General features: G+C 35.5%; 1 protein-coding gene across 2 annotated transcripts in view; it reads left to right on the top strand.

The window, feature by feature from the left end:
* Positions 1 to 15,841, top strand: part of LOC124360004 (E3 ubiquitin-protein ligase HERC2) — a 154,667-nt gene that overhangs the window by 41,114 nt on the left and 97,712 nt on the right. For both annotated transcript variants that reach the window (XM_046813229.1, XM_046813230.1), the window contains exons 27-35: positions 1,166 to 1,352; positions 1,459 to 1,597; positions 4,682 to 4,829; positions 5,721 to 5,799; positions 11,175 to 11,293; positions 12,123 to 12,320; positions 13,487 to 13,629; positions 14,443 to 14,555; positions 15,213 to 15,388. In XM_046813229.1, the coding sequence (XP_046669185.1) occupies positions 1,166 to 1,352; positions 1,459 to 1,597; positions 4,682 to 4,829; positions 5,721 to 5,799; positions 11,175 to 11,293; positions 12,123 to 12,320; positions 13,487 to 13,629; positions 14,443 to 14,555; positions 15,213 to 15,388 (1,302 nt within the window). The remainder of the gene's footprint in view (positions 1 to 1,165; positions 1,353 to 1,458; positions 1,598 to 4,681; positions 4,830 to 5,720; positions 5,800 to 11,174; positions 11,294 to 12,122; positions 12,321 to 13,486; positions 13,630 to 14,442; positions 14,556 to 15,212; positions 15,389 to 15,841) is intronic.

Raw genomic sequence — 15,841 nt, 5'->3', positions numbered from 1 at the left:
TATGGCCAAAACTTATTTCTCACACAGTTCGGATTTAGTCTCAGATGATCAGACAGTCTCAGACGTCACTTTTATTCAGATTTAAATGGCAGTATTTGACTTTCAGCTCTTTAAATGACTGAAATTAAATGAAACTCGCCAAATAATTTGCAAAGTTTATAACCTTCAAGATTAAAATTTATCGATTGGTTATTCTTTATTTACTTTAATACGAACCAAGTAATATGTTATTTAACTTATAGATTGATCTCTATTTACGGAATAAAAATACAATCCGTCTTAATTAGGTCTACAGTATCAACACAATATAAACTCGTTTCCATATTTTGAGCTCTGTTTTCATCAAATGCACTAGTATTTTAATAAATAGATAGGATACACTATAGCAGCTCCAGTGACACTGACACTCAGATAAAAAACCATTCTGAAGAATATTTACTGTGATATGTGCTGCAAGCAGGGAAATATTAATTTAGTTCCTTATTTGACAGAGAGATTACAGCACTCTCCAGCTACAACTGGATAAGGATTGATTTTATAACTGTGCAATATAATAGTGGGCCGCACTTAGTGGTCTGACGAGCTGAACGGCAAAACAGTGAGGCCACCGTTGTGGATAATCAAATCAGTTTAATGCCGATCCTAAATGGTTAAGTAATTTGGCAAGGAAAAATACAAAAACTAAAATTGAACAAGAAACATAATGAACTGGAAGACAAAATTTAAACTAATCAACAAAGTAGTGATAAATATAAATTAGTTAATTAAAACTCGAGCTATAAAACAAAAATTAAGACTTAATGGTTACCCAAACTTAACCAGATAAATTACAAATTACCAAGTGTAGCTAGTTCATGATCATATATTCCATTGAATAAGTATATAAAATATTGTTATAAACTTAATAAAAATAACAATACAGCAAGGCCAGTTGTTGGACATTATACTAGAAATCATTAAACTAAAAAGCAACCAAAACACAATACTTAGCTTAAACACCAATAAAATAGTGGTTTGTAACTAGTTATGAATCATATTTTAGAAGTGACGCCAAAAATTACTTGAAATTATTGGATTTGATCGTTGTATCAGTTTCATTTATGAAACCATTTGGATAAGCAGATTAATTGTATTACTATTTAAGTGTTTGTGTTAATTGTGGTAGGAACACTGGGTGCACACCTTGCTGACCCTGTTAGACCAACACTTCAAGCAACAGAATGTCTACCACTTCATGAGGCACATCTCCTTCGCTCCAGACCATCCGGTGGAGGAGGTGGCCAGACTGCTCCTGTCAGTATTGGTCAAACATTTGGCCTTGGGCCATCACGCCATCAGCATAATTGAAAAAGGTGAGGAATCTTTGATGGCTGGACAGATTTGTCATTGTAAGAAACCTTTTCATTTAATTTAAAAAAGAGAACTGGACTCAATGGAACTCTTGTGGATTATTTGCAGGGTCGGTGGGGAATCATGCCAAGTACTTTACCAACGTTGCGAAGGTGATCCATCAGACTAAGTGGAAGCTGATCAAGATGAGGCAAGAACAAAACCGTTCCTATAAAGAAGTCTGCGCACCCATTCTCGACAAGTGCAGGTCTGTCTCTAGTATTCATTAGTTATACTTACATGTTATCATGGTGTAAACTCTCTTCATATTGTACTCTGTTCTACGAGGGGTATTAGAAAAATAAGATTCCCTATGCCGCCGAGACAGAATGTGATATGTTGGGAGAAATCTGGCAACACTGTCTTACTCATCACCTGTCCCTCTCTCTATCCATACCACTCGCGCCTCGCTACGTCCAACAGTGCCGGCCTAGCTGCCTTCGAAGATGGAGCTCCCTATCGTTGTTACCGCCAGATGCGAAATTCGTGCTGTGATACGTTTTTTAAATGCAAAACAGATTTCACCTATTGAAATTCATCGTCAGTTAATTGAAGTTTATTGGGAAAACTGCATATCTTTTCAACACGTTCGGAAATGGTGTAGAGAATTCAGTGAAGGCCGCATGGAAATTCACGATGAAAACCGAAGTGGACGGCCTTCAGTTTCAGATGGAGTTGTTGAAAAAGTTGAGACAATATTGCTTGAAGAGTTTTTGCCTCATGGAACAACAGTAAACTCTGACAGATATTGTGACACATTAAGAAAGCTGAGACGCGCGATCCAGAACCGCCGGAGAGGAAGATTGTCCAGTGGTGTGAGGCTTCTCCATGACAACGCTCGACCTCATGTCTCACGTCAAACTCAAGAACTGCAGACAAATTTTGGCTGGACTTATTGTGCCCCATCCCCCCTACAGCCCAGACCTAGCCCCAAGTGAGTATCACTTATTCCCAAAATTAAAGGAACACTTGAGTGGCCAACGCTTCAGTACCGATGATGAAGTCAAGGAAGAGGTTACTTGATTCCTCAAAGGATTGGCGGCAGAATTCTACAACATGGGGATAGAAAAGTTGGAGCATCGTCTACAAAAGTGTTTGGACAGAAACGGTGATTATGTGGAAAAATAGCTTAACTTTTAAGTTTTAAAGTGATGTATAACACTAAGTAGAAATATAGAGCTGTCTATTTTAAAAAAAAATCATGGGAACCTTATTTTTCTAATACCCCTCGTATATGGTCTTGTCTCATTGTAATACACTAATTTATGTGGGATCTGCTAACTTTCTTTATATTTTGACAAAGCTATAGAAATGCTGTTAAGGCTGTAAATAAACAAGAATAGAAACTAGCACCTATAAATCTGCATTAAGTTTTTTAACTAGTCTGTTACTGTAAAAGACTAATAATAGATACACTAGATGTTAATAAAATTAATGAAATTTTATTTCCAAAATAAATGCACAACACGTACATTATTATAATCTTAAGAAAGAATTGTATGCTTGGAAACCATTTTAAGATTACAGAATTACAGGAAAGTAACTTAACCCTTTGGCTGCTATACAATGATATGTCGTTTTTTGTAATCGTGCCGAAAAATGCTTATGAAATGATATATCGTAGTTGGCCTTTCTTCTGAAAAATGCTATGGAACGATATTTCGTTGTTGCGAATTTTTTTTTCAGCGCTAAATATTACGTTATTTACACGTGGATTGCAGTAAATGACAGTTGAATAAGTTTACTTTTCCTTAAAAATAATAACAACACTTGTATTTGCTGGTTTGACAGCTGTTATTGTTATGGTTGTTCCGATGTTTATTGTTTCGTGTTTGTAAGGTTATGTGACGTTGTTTACAATCAAGTTTTATTTTATGGTTGGTGTTTTATAGATTTAGTGAATTATGGGTGATCAAAATCAATCTAAATTTGATTAGACTCACAGTTTTCCAGTTTCTTGACACTAATCTAGACGAGGGTAAGTTTTTTGTGTTTTTTTTTTTCATTACATAAGTAAAAATCTATATTTTTGCATGAAAATTTCAGTATGTACTCAAAACAACATGTGGTTTTAGGTAAAAATGTATTTAAAAAAAATAAAAGTTAAATTTAATTATGTTTTTCTGTGTCAAAGTTGAAAAAAATAAAAATATAAAAAAATAAATAATATTTATTTATTTGTTTACATAGTTTTGCATTTTTCAAAATGTATTATTTTTTTATTTTCTTACATATATTATACTACAAAACAAAACATAAATCAATGAAATAGGTTAAAATTTGAGGAACTTATGATTTTTTTAGTAAAACTCTACAAATTCACCATTTTAGGCTTAGCACTTTTGGGATAAAATGCGATAAAAACCTGAGCACTTTTGGGATAACATGTCAAAAAATTCTTAGCAGCCAAAGGGTTAAAAAGTAAGCATTACAAAGTAAAGCATTGTCCTGGGAAAGTAAACCTGCTTGGACTATGCTGGAGCGCATATTTAAGTTGATAGTTTTCTTTAATGGACGGGATATTAAAAATTAATAACATAAAAAATATAATGAAAGAGGTAAAAAGCTGTGAAAATTAAAAAAAAATATTAAAGTGTTAAATATCATTGAAAACTGCTTTACAATAAATTGGTTATAAGCAAAAATGAAAAAACCACAGCAGGTTAAAATAATTCTGCTGTAGTGATATGAGGGATAATGGAGTGATGGAGGGAGGGTGGTGGTACACAGGTCATACTAGCCATCCATAGATTGTCGACAGCACTGCCTCTGCATCAGTAATAGACAATAAAAACAACCATTAGTTAACTTTTCTTTTAAGACTAAGTTTCATTTAAGAAATACAGTTTTGAAACTGTTCACTGAGATATATATATATATATATATATATATATATATATATATATATATATATATACTGTATATATATATATATATATATATATATATATATATATATATATATATATATATACGAAAGTACATGAACTAGATTGTAAGAGTTGGTGTTTGAAAAGGACCTAATTAATTGCAGAAGTAGAATTCATGTAGATCTATATAAATCATTTGGTTTTGATGTAAAGTAATGGGCAATTGTATTAAGTAAGTTCACAATATGTCTTAAAATCGATACTGTTGTTTCATATAGTGCTGGCAATGTTTGGATCTTGTTGTCTAGTGATTAGTAATTTTCTGTTAACTATCTCAGATTACCAAGAATGCTATTAGTGTTATTGTAAAGTTGTCATTCAAACGGCAGAATGTGTCAGCTTAAAGAGAACTATGTGTTCAGGTACTTGCTGTACGAGGTAAGGCCAGCCACCAGCCATGAGTGCAATGCTCTGAAGCATTTGCAGCTGCTGTCTACAGAGTCTCGTTGGCAACGCATCATCAAGACTGTCATCAGGCAACGGCGAGGTTCCAAGACTGCCAACTTACAGGTGACTTGTCAAATTTTCAAGTTTGCTATTTATTTTGCGAGTCACTATCAAACTAAATAGGATTGTTTGAAATAGTTTAGCTATATGAATGTTGAGTTCAGCTTCATTTCACATTCCGCTTAGTGCAGTGCCTGAAACCTGACACTGTCACCGATTTGACTCCTGGAATCTCGAGCCCACGTCTGTCTGAAGGATCCAAAAAGTGGTGATGAAGAAGTTCAAAACGAACTCTTTGCATTGTTTCAAGAGACACCTAGACTACACAAAAATGTAACTAGATGAAGATGTGTTCTCATTGTCTCCGTCAGGTGCATAATTCAGATTTCAGATTTGCAAAAGCAGAAGGTGTAATGGAGCTGAACTCAAAATTTGTATTGAATTAATCCTACCCTCCCCATAGCTACATTATGTGTATATTTAGCTAGTTATTTAGTTTTTTTTTAATTCTTTGAATTAAAACTAAAACATACTGAGAGTAAAATGTAAATTTTCATTTGTTCCTAAAGCTTAGGCTGAATAAACTTATCTTTATTTCATGGGTGGGCTGCATTAACCTAAACCCACAGTAATCTAATGCCGCACTACTCTAATTGTTCTTTTGCCCCAATCAGATAGTATTTTTAGATCATGTCACAAACTAAAAGTCTTCTAGAGTCACCGAGCTTGTTAAAATGCATTTTATTGTGTTTGTGATGTTTTCTTAGTATTCCGATCATTTTAATAATTGCAATGTTACAACCAAAAAAATTTTTGGATTAACGCAGTGTGCCTGTATATGAATTAAGTAATGTTTGGTTTTATTATTTGATTTTTTTACGTAGAGATAAATACAATTCCAGAAATAAGATATCTGTGTTTTTACTTAATGAATTCGTTTGAATTTCTGTACAGAATCAGGAAATAAAAGCGAAGAAGATGAAGGATACTGATATCAGCAAGGAAGGACCTTCTAGGGCTCAAACCAGTTCAGGTAATCATCTGTACTTTGAGATCCATCTTAGCCAAATATATATATTAGCTAGGAACTAAATTGTAAGCTCTACAAATCAAATCAAATCTTTTATTCACATATACATTGAGTACAGCGATTGTGTCATTTGAATTACAATTGTTAAGTTCGAATTAGGTAAAAAGTATGTACAGTAAGAGTTACAGAATTTGTCATTATTCATCTTCATTGCTGAGTTCTCCAATCCAAAAAACTCCTGGACTGTGTGTATTGTTCGTTCCAGCAGCCAGTCCATGAGTCTTCTCTTCAGGGATTCTCTTCATTTCTTCTGGCAGACAGTTGTAGAAGGCAGCTCCTCGATAAGATGGTTTCTTCTCGAATAGACAGAGATGATGAGTGTTGAGTGCGAAGTTGTGCCTATGCTTGTGTTGTATGTGTGGTGGTCTCCTAATTCTGGCTCGGCCTATTTTTACTGCATGCATTGCTGTTTCAAGAATATAGAGTGCAGTAAACTGTCAAGATCCTGAGCTCCTTGAAGGCTTCTCTACATTTCTCTTGCGGTCTTAGTCCTTTCAGTGTTCTTATGGCTCTTTTCTGAATTACCAATACTCTTTGGAGGTTTGAAGCGCTTGTCCACCCCAGGCCACTAAACCATATCTTAGGTGGGTTTCAAATAAAGAGTAGTAGGCTATGATGGCTGTTCTGTTATCACTGACCTGCTTTAGCCTTCACATAGCATAGAGACCCATGTTCAGTTTTTTACAAAGTTGGGTCACATGAGGTGTCCATGAGAGATTGTTGTCAAGGACCATGCCTAGATATTTATTCGAGTTTAGTGTTGTTAGTTCTGGAAGGCCTTGGTAGTCATTGGGAAGTGATGTGTATATCAGTTGATAGGTTTTACTTTCATTCAGGACCAGATCATTTTGAAGGCAGTACTGTTTTGCCATGTTGTATGCCGCATAGGAGTTTTTTTCAAGCTCTTTGTCAATTTTTGGTGGCAACAAGTAGTGCTGTGTCATCAGCAAACATCACTGTCTCACAAAAACTCTGTAAGGTAACTTGGAAAATCATTGGTGAGAAGTATGTAAAGTACAGGGCCACAAGGACAGATCCTTGTGGCACTCCTCTTTTCATTGGGAGGGTTTCAGATTTTTACTGTGAGAAGGGTGTTGTTATCCTTGTAGCTGAGCTCAACCAATTGTTTCCTATCGCTGAGATAAACTTGTGAACCAGCTGGCTTCTTTTCCAATTATCCCAAGTGCCTTGAGCTTTCCAATTAACAGGTTGTGGTCCAGGCAGTCGATTGCCTTGCTGAAATCGAGCATGATACTTGTTGCAACACATCCCTGGTCTAGTTTATCAATAATGTATTCAATTAGTTGTACTACTACTGCAGTTGTTGTTGATCTGTTCTTGATAAATCCATGTTGTCTAGAGGTCAGGAGGTTGTGTTGCTGCAGATGTGCTATAAGTCTGTTCAATATTACTCGCTCTAGGATCTTAGAAAAATTTGATATCAGAGATATTGGTCGATAGTTAACAGCGTCATTTATTTGGCCACTTTTGTACTTGGGATAGACTTTAGCCACTTTTTAGACCTGTTAGGGAAAATTCCTTCGTCCAGAGATTTGTTTATAAGAGTTGTCAGTGGGGTTAAAAGTTCACTTTTACAATGTTTAATTAGCTTTGAAGAAATGTCGTCCTCTCCAGCAGATGTTTTAGCTTTCATTGAGTCAATAATTGTTCCTATTTCTTCTTCAGTAGCGTTGTGGTGCTGCAAGTTAGTAACAAAGTGAGCCTGAATAACATTTGCTGGTGTAGGATTTTGATTCGGTGTTCTATTTTTGTCAAGTGTCTTCTCTGCTATTCTGGAAAAAAATTGATTTAAAGCACTGGCAATGCTATTGGGAGAAATTTTGTAATTCACCTTCAACAATGAAGCTTGCTGGAATTATGGTTGTGGTGTTTTGTTTTCTTTCAGAGTTGATTACCCTCCAGACAGCTTTTGATTTATTGTCAGCCTGCTCTATGAATTCCGCATTTTGCTTCTTCTTAAGTTCTTTTAGCTTAAGATCATACATCTTCTTCCTAGTTGCTGTTTCCCTTTTATCATTTACATCTCCAGTAAGTATTTCTATGTTCAAGGCTTCTAAATATGATTTTTCGTAGTGTCTCACTTTCAGTATCCCAAACTCTTTTTGCGTGATTGGTTTTTAATTTAAAAAGTTTTATGTGGGCAAGATATGTCCATCGCGTATTTCATAACGCTGTTAACCCTACATCGGGCGCTAAACGGAGTTTTCCTCCGTGTATTTTTTTATTATTAAAAATAGTACTACTTTTCTGATGTTGGCAGTCGTTTCCCGCAGTGTACTTCACAAGCATCTTTCGAGGAAGCGAAACAATAGCCTCCCGCTTATCTTTGTCAAAAATCTGTCAGTATGAGGTCCTACTTCCGTGCGAGACTGGACGATTCCTCCGTGAGCGCCCGATGTTGTGTTTGTAGTGCTTGAACGAAATCTCCGTGAGCGCCATATAGTGTTTAGTTTTTATGGAGTAATAATCCGTGTGTGCGCCTAAATGTGTGACCTGTGATGGTTTCTTTTTAGTTTTACAATATATTTTATTTGAATTTTGTGAAATGGAGAGTGAAGACGAGAGACTTTTCAGTACAGTACCAGCGTCCTAGGGAACATTTCAGTACTGTTTATGGAGTGTGAACATCGTCGTTATAAGAACCAGAAGGAAAAATGTTTTGAAACTTTGTGTTGTGTTTAAAAAAAAATGTTTAGTAAAGAATAAATTTTGATTTTAGAGTAATAATTGACATTACAATTGTATATCTCAAGATTAGAAGTAAGTTGTTTTTTGTAAGAAGTTAAAAACTAAGTTTAATTTCCATATATTATTACAGTAGGTTAAACATTTTTACAATTAATTGCATTATTCCTTAAAATAAATCATGTTATTATTATACAATAAAATTTTTTTTAATTTTGAATTTTCTTATTTGGAAAATTCATAACATAAGAGGAGTAATTTTTATTTAATTTATAAAAATGAACATATTACATTGTAATTAAATCAGTATGAATATTTAAACAAAATGAAAAACGTTTAAACGACTATGATATCCAATTTTTCGCTAACCTGGAGGAAACCTCCGTGAGCGCCTGATGGTGTTTTTAATTTTAAGCGCCTGATGGAGGGTTAAAGGCTGAAAAAGCTGTTTCTGTGCCTGTTTTTTGAGTAACTTGTGACCAGTCTTGGGAGGCTCGGATTTTCCTCATTTCCTCTATTGTATTGTGATTGATTAGTCTTTTTTTGGATTTTGCTGTATTGTCATTTTGTAAGTCTGTCTTGATGTAGCAGATTTGCAATGTGTGGTGGTCAGATAGTCCTGAGCTGATTACTTCATGTGCTAGATGGTCCTCATTCAGATTTGTACAGATACAATCAATAGATGTCTGGCTATGATGTGTAATTCGTGTGGGAGGCAGTTCTAGTCTTTTTATGTTGTATCCCTTCTAGGGCATCTGTCAAAGTTTGGTTGTCATTATTGTTCGCCAAGTTGTCCACATTAATATCACCCATAATGACTATTGGATTGTTTATTACAGTGTATTTTGTCCAGTTCAGCTGATAATGCATCCAGTGAGTTTTCTAGCCTGCTGTGTGGTGATCTGTAGATTCCCATTAAGTAAAAGTTGGATTTTCTAAATGTTATCTTTAGTAAAAATGGCTTCACACGATAGCTCAGATGATATGTCAGAGATGGATTACTATGCTGATTGTATTTTTTAATTTAGAGCTAACAAATACAGCAACTCCTCCCTTCCTGTGGTGAGTTCTGGAGAAGCCTCCGATGATTTCGTATTCAGGTATCCTGGTGTTTTTTCAAGTGATCACTATTTAGCCCATGTTCTGTTAGAATTATTATGTGTGGATTTGAAACTTGTGGAGAAGTGTGTCAGTCTTTCTATTTTGTTTTTTAGGCCATCTATATTTTGGTGAGCTATTGAGATTTGATCCTGGGTTTTTTGTTTCATTCCATTATATTCTCTTGTCGTGTTCCTTCCTCTAAAAAAGTGTTCTCTGTGCAAGTTGTTGGACTGTTGTCTGTGGAAGCAGTGTGATTTGCAGGAAGCACGATTACTGTCGGGCAAGCTGTCGTTCAAAAATAGTTGTGTGCAGAGATATTTGGTTTATCTGTGATGGAGCATCTGTAATCCCAGCATAACCGTAGTGTTGTCCTCATATGCTTCTTGAAGAAAGCAATATTTTTTAGAAAGAAGTCCTCATAACTTTTCCTCACTTCTCTTTAACTTTGCATTTAGAGGTGGAGAGTTTCTTAACCTCATTTTTGAACTTAACTTGGCTGGTTTTTCGAGCCCTGGGCATTTGATTTTTCAGCAGCTTTTGCCACTTTAAGGGAGACACTAAAACATTTGCCTTCTTACTTCTAACTACCTGGGGGTGTATGTTCTTTTTTTTGTGGTAGTTAGGTTAGTTCTTTGTACAGGGGGATTGGCATTCCATGACTTTTTTTATGCCTTTGCAGTTTGCTGCTGCATCCTGTCAAAGTATTAGTCAGTTTTTCCTTGCAGGTTTGGCTGTCTCCTGAGGTCGGGGATGAGCTGTATTCTATCAGTTTTTTGTTGGCAAGTTTTGGACTGTCTCCTGAGGGGTAGGGTATTATTAATAGCTGTCTCCAACCGGTCAAGTTTTGTTTTGATGTCAGACATTCCTAATAGCAGGAAAGTGGGACTGTCAATTACTTCAGTAGTGGGGGTGGTTTGAGTTGCAGAATTTTGAAAAGTCTTGGTTTTAGTGTCTTGATTTTTTATTTTATTTTTCAGTGCAGAAATAGTTTTTTCAAGCTCTGTTATTTTCTTAACATAGCCATCAATTATATGACTTAGTTTGAGGGTCATGTTTCCTCGTAGATGCTTTGCGCTTCTAGGTGAAGGTTTTTCTCTTTAGTCAGTTGAGCTACAGTTTTGGGTATCAACTTATTTTTTATTTATAGTTGAATTTAACATTTTTCTACAATATGAATAAACTTAATGCATAGCAGTAAAGCTTAAAATATATAATAAGATCATATAACCACAACCTTCAGTCAGTTTCTTAAAACTAAATGTATTTTACTGGTTTACATGTTTTAAACATAAGTATTTTGTGTAAAGGAATTGATTGATGGATTAAGATAACCTTCTTGTTTGAATAGCAATGTTTCTTGTTTGAGACTTTATAACAAAAAATGTTAAAAAGGTACTCAGTCTATCAGAAATTTACAAATTAATAATTGTAAGCTTATAAAATTAAGTCGAGAGTTATTGTGTTACTGATATAATATTATAACAACCACGGTCATGTCTTCTTGCCTCCAGACAACAGTGGAGAGGTGCCAGTTCGCTGTGAGAGTGAGGTGGTTCTGTCTCAAGCGATTGCAGACTTTGTGACCCTTGGCGGAGATGTGGAGGCGCTTCGTAAGGCCATGTACTGTCAGGTAACTCCGCAATTGTTCATGTCTATCTGTCAATTTTTATTTTGTTATCGTACCAATTTTAGTTATCAATGCTTATTTATATAGAATTCAGTTCCTTTTGGGGCTTCTATGAAAGCCTATGAATATTGTTTAAAAGATGATGGGTCCAAATTCCAAAATGTTAAGCTTCAACACTTTTAGAATTTTGGCAATATTCCCTACAAACAAGAGTTATGTGGTCTAAAAAAGGTTAGTATCATTGTAATTTTACAAATACTAATACTGAATAAGCAATGTACCTGTACCATATGGTAATTAACTAATACTATGCTATAACTGGCTCTATAGTTCAGGATAGCTGTGATTTTTTGTTGCTTCTCCTTAATGATCTTCAATAAACTATTCATTGTGTCCTTATGAAAGTCCTTTGTTTTATAATGTCTTCTTTTATATTTTAAAGCTAAATTGTCAGTAGGCTTATATAGTCCAAACGAAGTAAGTGTAAAGGAGAAGTTCAGAGAGATTACCAAAATCATGCGTTTTGTATGATTATCTGAAATATAATTTGGTAATCCTTTTTAATTCATGTATTATTGATTTCTTCCACCAAATTGCCTCAATTTAGTTCTCTATAGAAATAGTTTTCTCACATGAAATTTTTAGTGAGCAAATTCAAGAGATTAACATTTTTTACTTGCTGGAGTAATATATTTTACTGAACATTTAATAGTTTAGAGAGGAGTGGTAATTATTAGCTATCTTACGTCTAGTTCACCAATAGATAAAATAAATAGCTAGTGAAGAAAATGTAGTCAGTGTGGAAGTTTATCTGTTTCCTTGGTAAATCCAGGTGGAGAGAGCCAACCTGCGGAAGAGTGGGCTGCAAATGATGCTGCAACTGGTGAAGCGAGATCAGCTGATCCCCTCAGTCAAGTATTACTTGCTGAATGGCTGGCTGGGCCCTGCCACCCCACATCACCCCCTCCAAGCTCGTGGCAAGGTTTCCCATTGCCTCACTGACATCCAATTAGTCACAACCTACCAGAAGGTAAGAACAGCTCTCTATGGTCGTTTAGTCATGGTCATAAATGTTTGTAAGAATTTAATTAGCGACCACAATTAGTTTAGTGGAGTCATGTTAGCCTCCAACACATCGAAACTGCCTGAGTACTGTTCATTGAAATGTTATCTTCCTGGTTCTTTGCGTATTTTTTTAGGATATTATTGGTGGGTGGTTAATTAGGACAAATGGAACTTAATCCTGACATGGAATTCAATACACCAAAATACAGTTGGGACAGGGACTCACTGAGATCCAAAGTGAAATTCAAACAATCCAAAGTGCTCTAGCCTGCCACTTATGCTGGTAATTATCTGGTCTCCACCATTACAAGTGCATTCCAAGTACAAATAATTTGCCTTTGAACCTACTTAGAATGAGACATCATGTAATGACCAGAAATTATGACTTAAACAAATCTTGTAAGCTTTCAAACACCAAAACAGGGATGATGCTTCCAGACAAGGGATGCCTAACTCACCATCATGAGTCACTTGTTTTGTGACCATTTTTGGAACTCATCAGGAACACAGCTTGTGCTAACCTTGGTGGTATGTACAATCTCATGCAAAACAGTTCTTGAAATTTGGGAAATTCATTTGAAAGTGTCATCATTGTGAACTGTCTTCACAGATATTTTCATCAATTTTCCTTACCAGATCATCGTTGACAACAGAAGGCGACCGCTCCTCATCGTGGACATTAGTCATTGAATAATCGAACCCACTTTCTCACCATTCCACCACTTATCCCGTCTTTACAGTAAATGTTTTTAATGTGACGATAAATTTTAGCTGGTTTCACTTTAATTGCTTTCAAAAATGGTATTACAGAACGAGTCTTACAGTCAGCGGGATCAGTAATTAATTGTCTTAAACATTATAAATGTTCACAACAATCAAACCAAATTGTGTTAGTTGAGAGCCAGTGGACAATAAGACATGCTCTCGTGTTGAACACCAAACCGCAGCACTGTACTTACTTTCCTAATATGCTTTGTACAAAGCAAGAAATGAAAACTGAAGGCTTGAAAGCATTCAATAAATAACAAAAATTGCTTGATTCTATAAAATTAAGTCAATGGTCTAAATTAAAAAGGTGACCCTAGGATGATTTTCAATATCCATTTCTTTGATACATAGTGTATGTGCTAGGTGGAGGTCCTGCTGGCACAGGCTGAACTACTACAGTGGACCCTCCAGAGTCTCAAAGGTCTGGTGTTGCAGTCGGAACACTGGGCTAAGTGGCATGGCCCTCGTACGTCTTTTAACTGTCTGCGCAAACTGGCCTGGACTAGGTAGATTTTCTCAGAGTTAATTCTGTTACTTCCAGAATACATTGTCATTGTACAAAAACATGTTAAGCTGCAATGTTTGATCTCAGGACATCTGAGAAAAATTGTGACAGATAAATATCCATATGTTTAATACAGATTTTATAATACAGAGAGACTAATGTTGGCTATGTGCATTGTTCCTTTGTGAATCAATGCTAACAGATGTGTTAATTTTGTTACATTTTGTTTCTAGACTCATGAATATCATACGTTTAATTCTGTTTTATTTGGATGTATCTAAAAAATCCACAAACAGATTATTGTTTTTGATAGTAGTTGAAAAAATTTGTTGCAGATTTTTTATAGCTAGTGTGTCCTATTAAAACCTTCCATCATTAGAAATAAATCGTAAACAAAGGTTAACTAATGAGTATTATCTTAAGACTATTATAACTCGACTAATAAAAAGACTCAGTGTGATCCTGCAGTTCAGCTAAGTAGAAATCGCGTTTTCAGACAAAAAATGATCTTGGATGTTCTGAAACCTTGAGAAGATATCCAGATTTCCTTTAAATGAGAAGAAGGAATTTCATACTAATTAATTTTCAGTTGCTTACCATATCCAAGATCATCATCTCCCAATGTTTGGATTTTGTACATGTTTTAAGTGCACTCTATTGTCATAGGTTACTAGCCTACTATTAGTGGTACTAGTCAAGGAACCTGTTGATTTTAACAACTAAATAGTTACACTTACTCCTCATTCAAATTGATTTAAAAATACAAATCTGAGTGTCTTAATGTCTCAAGTTGGTGATCTCTTGTCTGATGCAGGTTTGTGATAGTGCTTACTGGGATGTTAACTCAGGCTCATCATGGCAATGAGCTCAGTCTCATCATCAACTCTGGACTGTTTCCACTCATGCACTATATCCTCAAGGAATCTGGTGTGTACTGAATTTTCTACTATGTATATGCATATTTTTTTCCATTAATCCAGTGAATCTTGATGTTTTATAATAGAAATTTATCTGGAGTGTACGAGAGTTATTCTGAAAGTGAGGTCTGAATTACTGTAGATAATTGAAAGTTGTGCACGTACCAATTACTGGCATGTCTGTCATGCACATTAAATGATGCCTTATGATTTGGTATTTTTTACTATACTGCGTACAGTGTCAGATAAAAATGTTTAACAGCAAAACATGCCGATTGTAAAAAAGTTCGGTGATTCGGTTTGACAGCATAATAATTTTTCATCAGATAAATAAAGTGGGTGAACAGCCATTTGAACCCCTTCTATACAAAGGGGTTAAAAAGGTGGTGCAGCGGTATGAAAATTTTTTACAAGTAAACGGTGATTATATAGAAAAAAGAAGTAGGTTTCTAGCTAACTCAATGTGACAATAAAATTTGATTCTTAATAATTTATTTTTTCCTGTGACCAACGGCCCTTACTTTATAAATACGAGTAAGTCTTGTATTTCCCAAAGATCATGCAGGAACCCACTATATGCTAAATCTAAACATCCACCAACATCAGTGTGGGAATTCCCTTCTTTTCAGTATCATTGATGAAAAGTTTTATTTGTGTTATCTCCCAGAGGTGGACAGAGCCATGCAGCCAACACTGGAGAAGAAGGAGGTGTATGTGATACTGGAGGAGCAGAGTGGCAGCTACCGGCCGGACCTGACATCTCTCACTGGCCCGGAGATGTCCAGGTTGCTTAAGATAGGCACCAGAGTGGTACGGGGCATCGACTGGAAGTGGGGAGATCAGGTCAGAGTAGAGAATATATATAGAAGATTGCAGAGTTACGATACACTTGTTTGTAAATAAGATGTTTGACCGATTATTACATGACCGACCATCCGGATTGGCTATGGAGATGGAAAGTAGACCTTCCGAAACCATTGTCAGGAATTCATTGCAGTCTACCCAGTCAGTGAGTCACAGTACTCTGCTTGTATATAATTGTATGTGCTTGTGTCGTATTTCAGTATGACTGAACACTTTGGCAATGAGTTTGCAGAAACTTGACCATAGTGGTTCAGGATATTCAAGATGGCCGCATTTGAGTGGAGAAGAGTGATTCGTGATCTAGCAGGATTTCCGTATCAAAATTCAAAAACAAGGTTAAATTTTGAAATTTTTGTGTATAATTTCACAAACTGTAGACTTTTAGATGCCAAGATCTACTAGCAGCTCCTGTACAGTCAATGGATGTTTTTC

The sequence above is a fragment of the Homalodisca vitripennis genome, chromosome 4, assembly GCF_021130785.1.
Source record: "Homalodisca vitripennis isolate AUS2020 chromosome 4, UT_GWSS_2.1, whole genome shotgun sequence".
NCBI classification, from domain to species: Eukaryota; Metazoa; Arthropoda; class Insecta; order Hemiptera; family Cicadellidae; genus Homalodisca; species Homalodisca vitripennis.
This window is presented reverse-complemented; position numbering and strand designations above follow the sequence as displayed.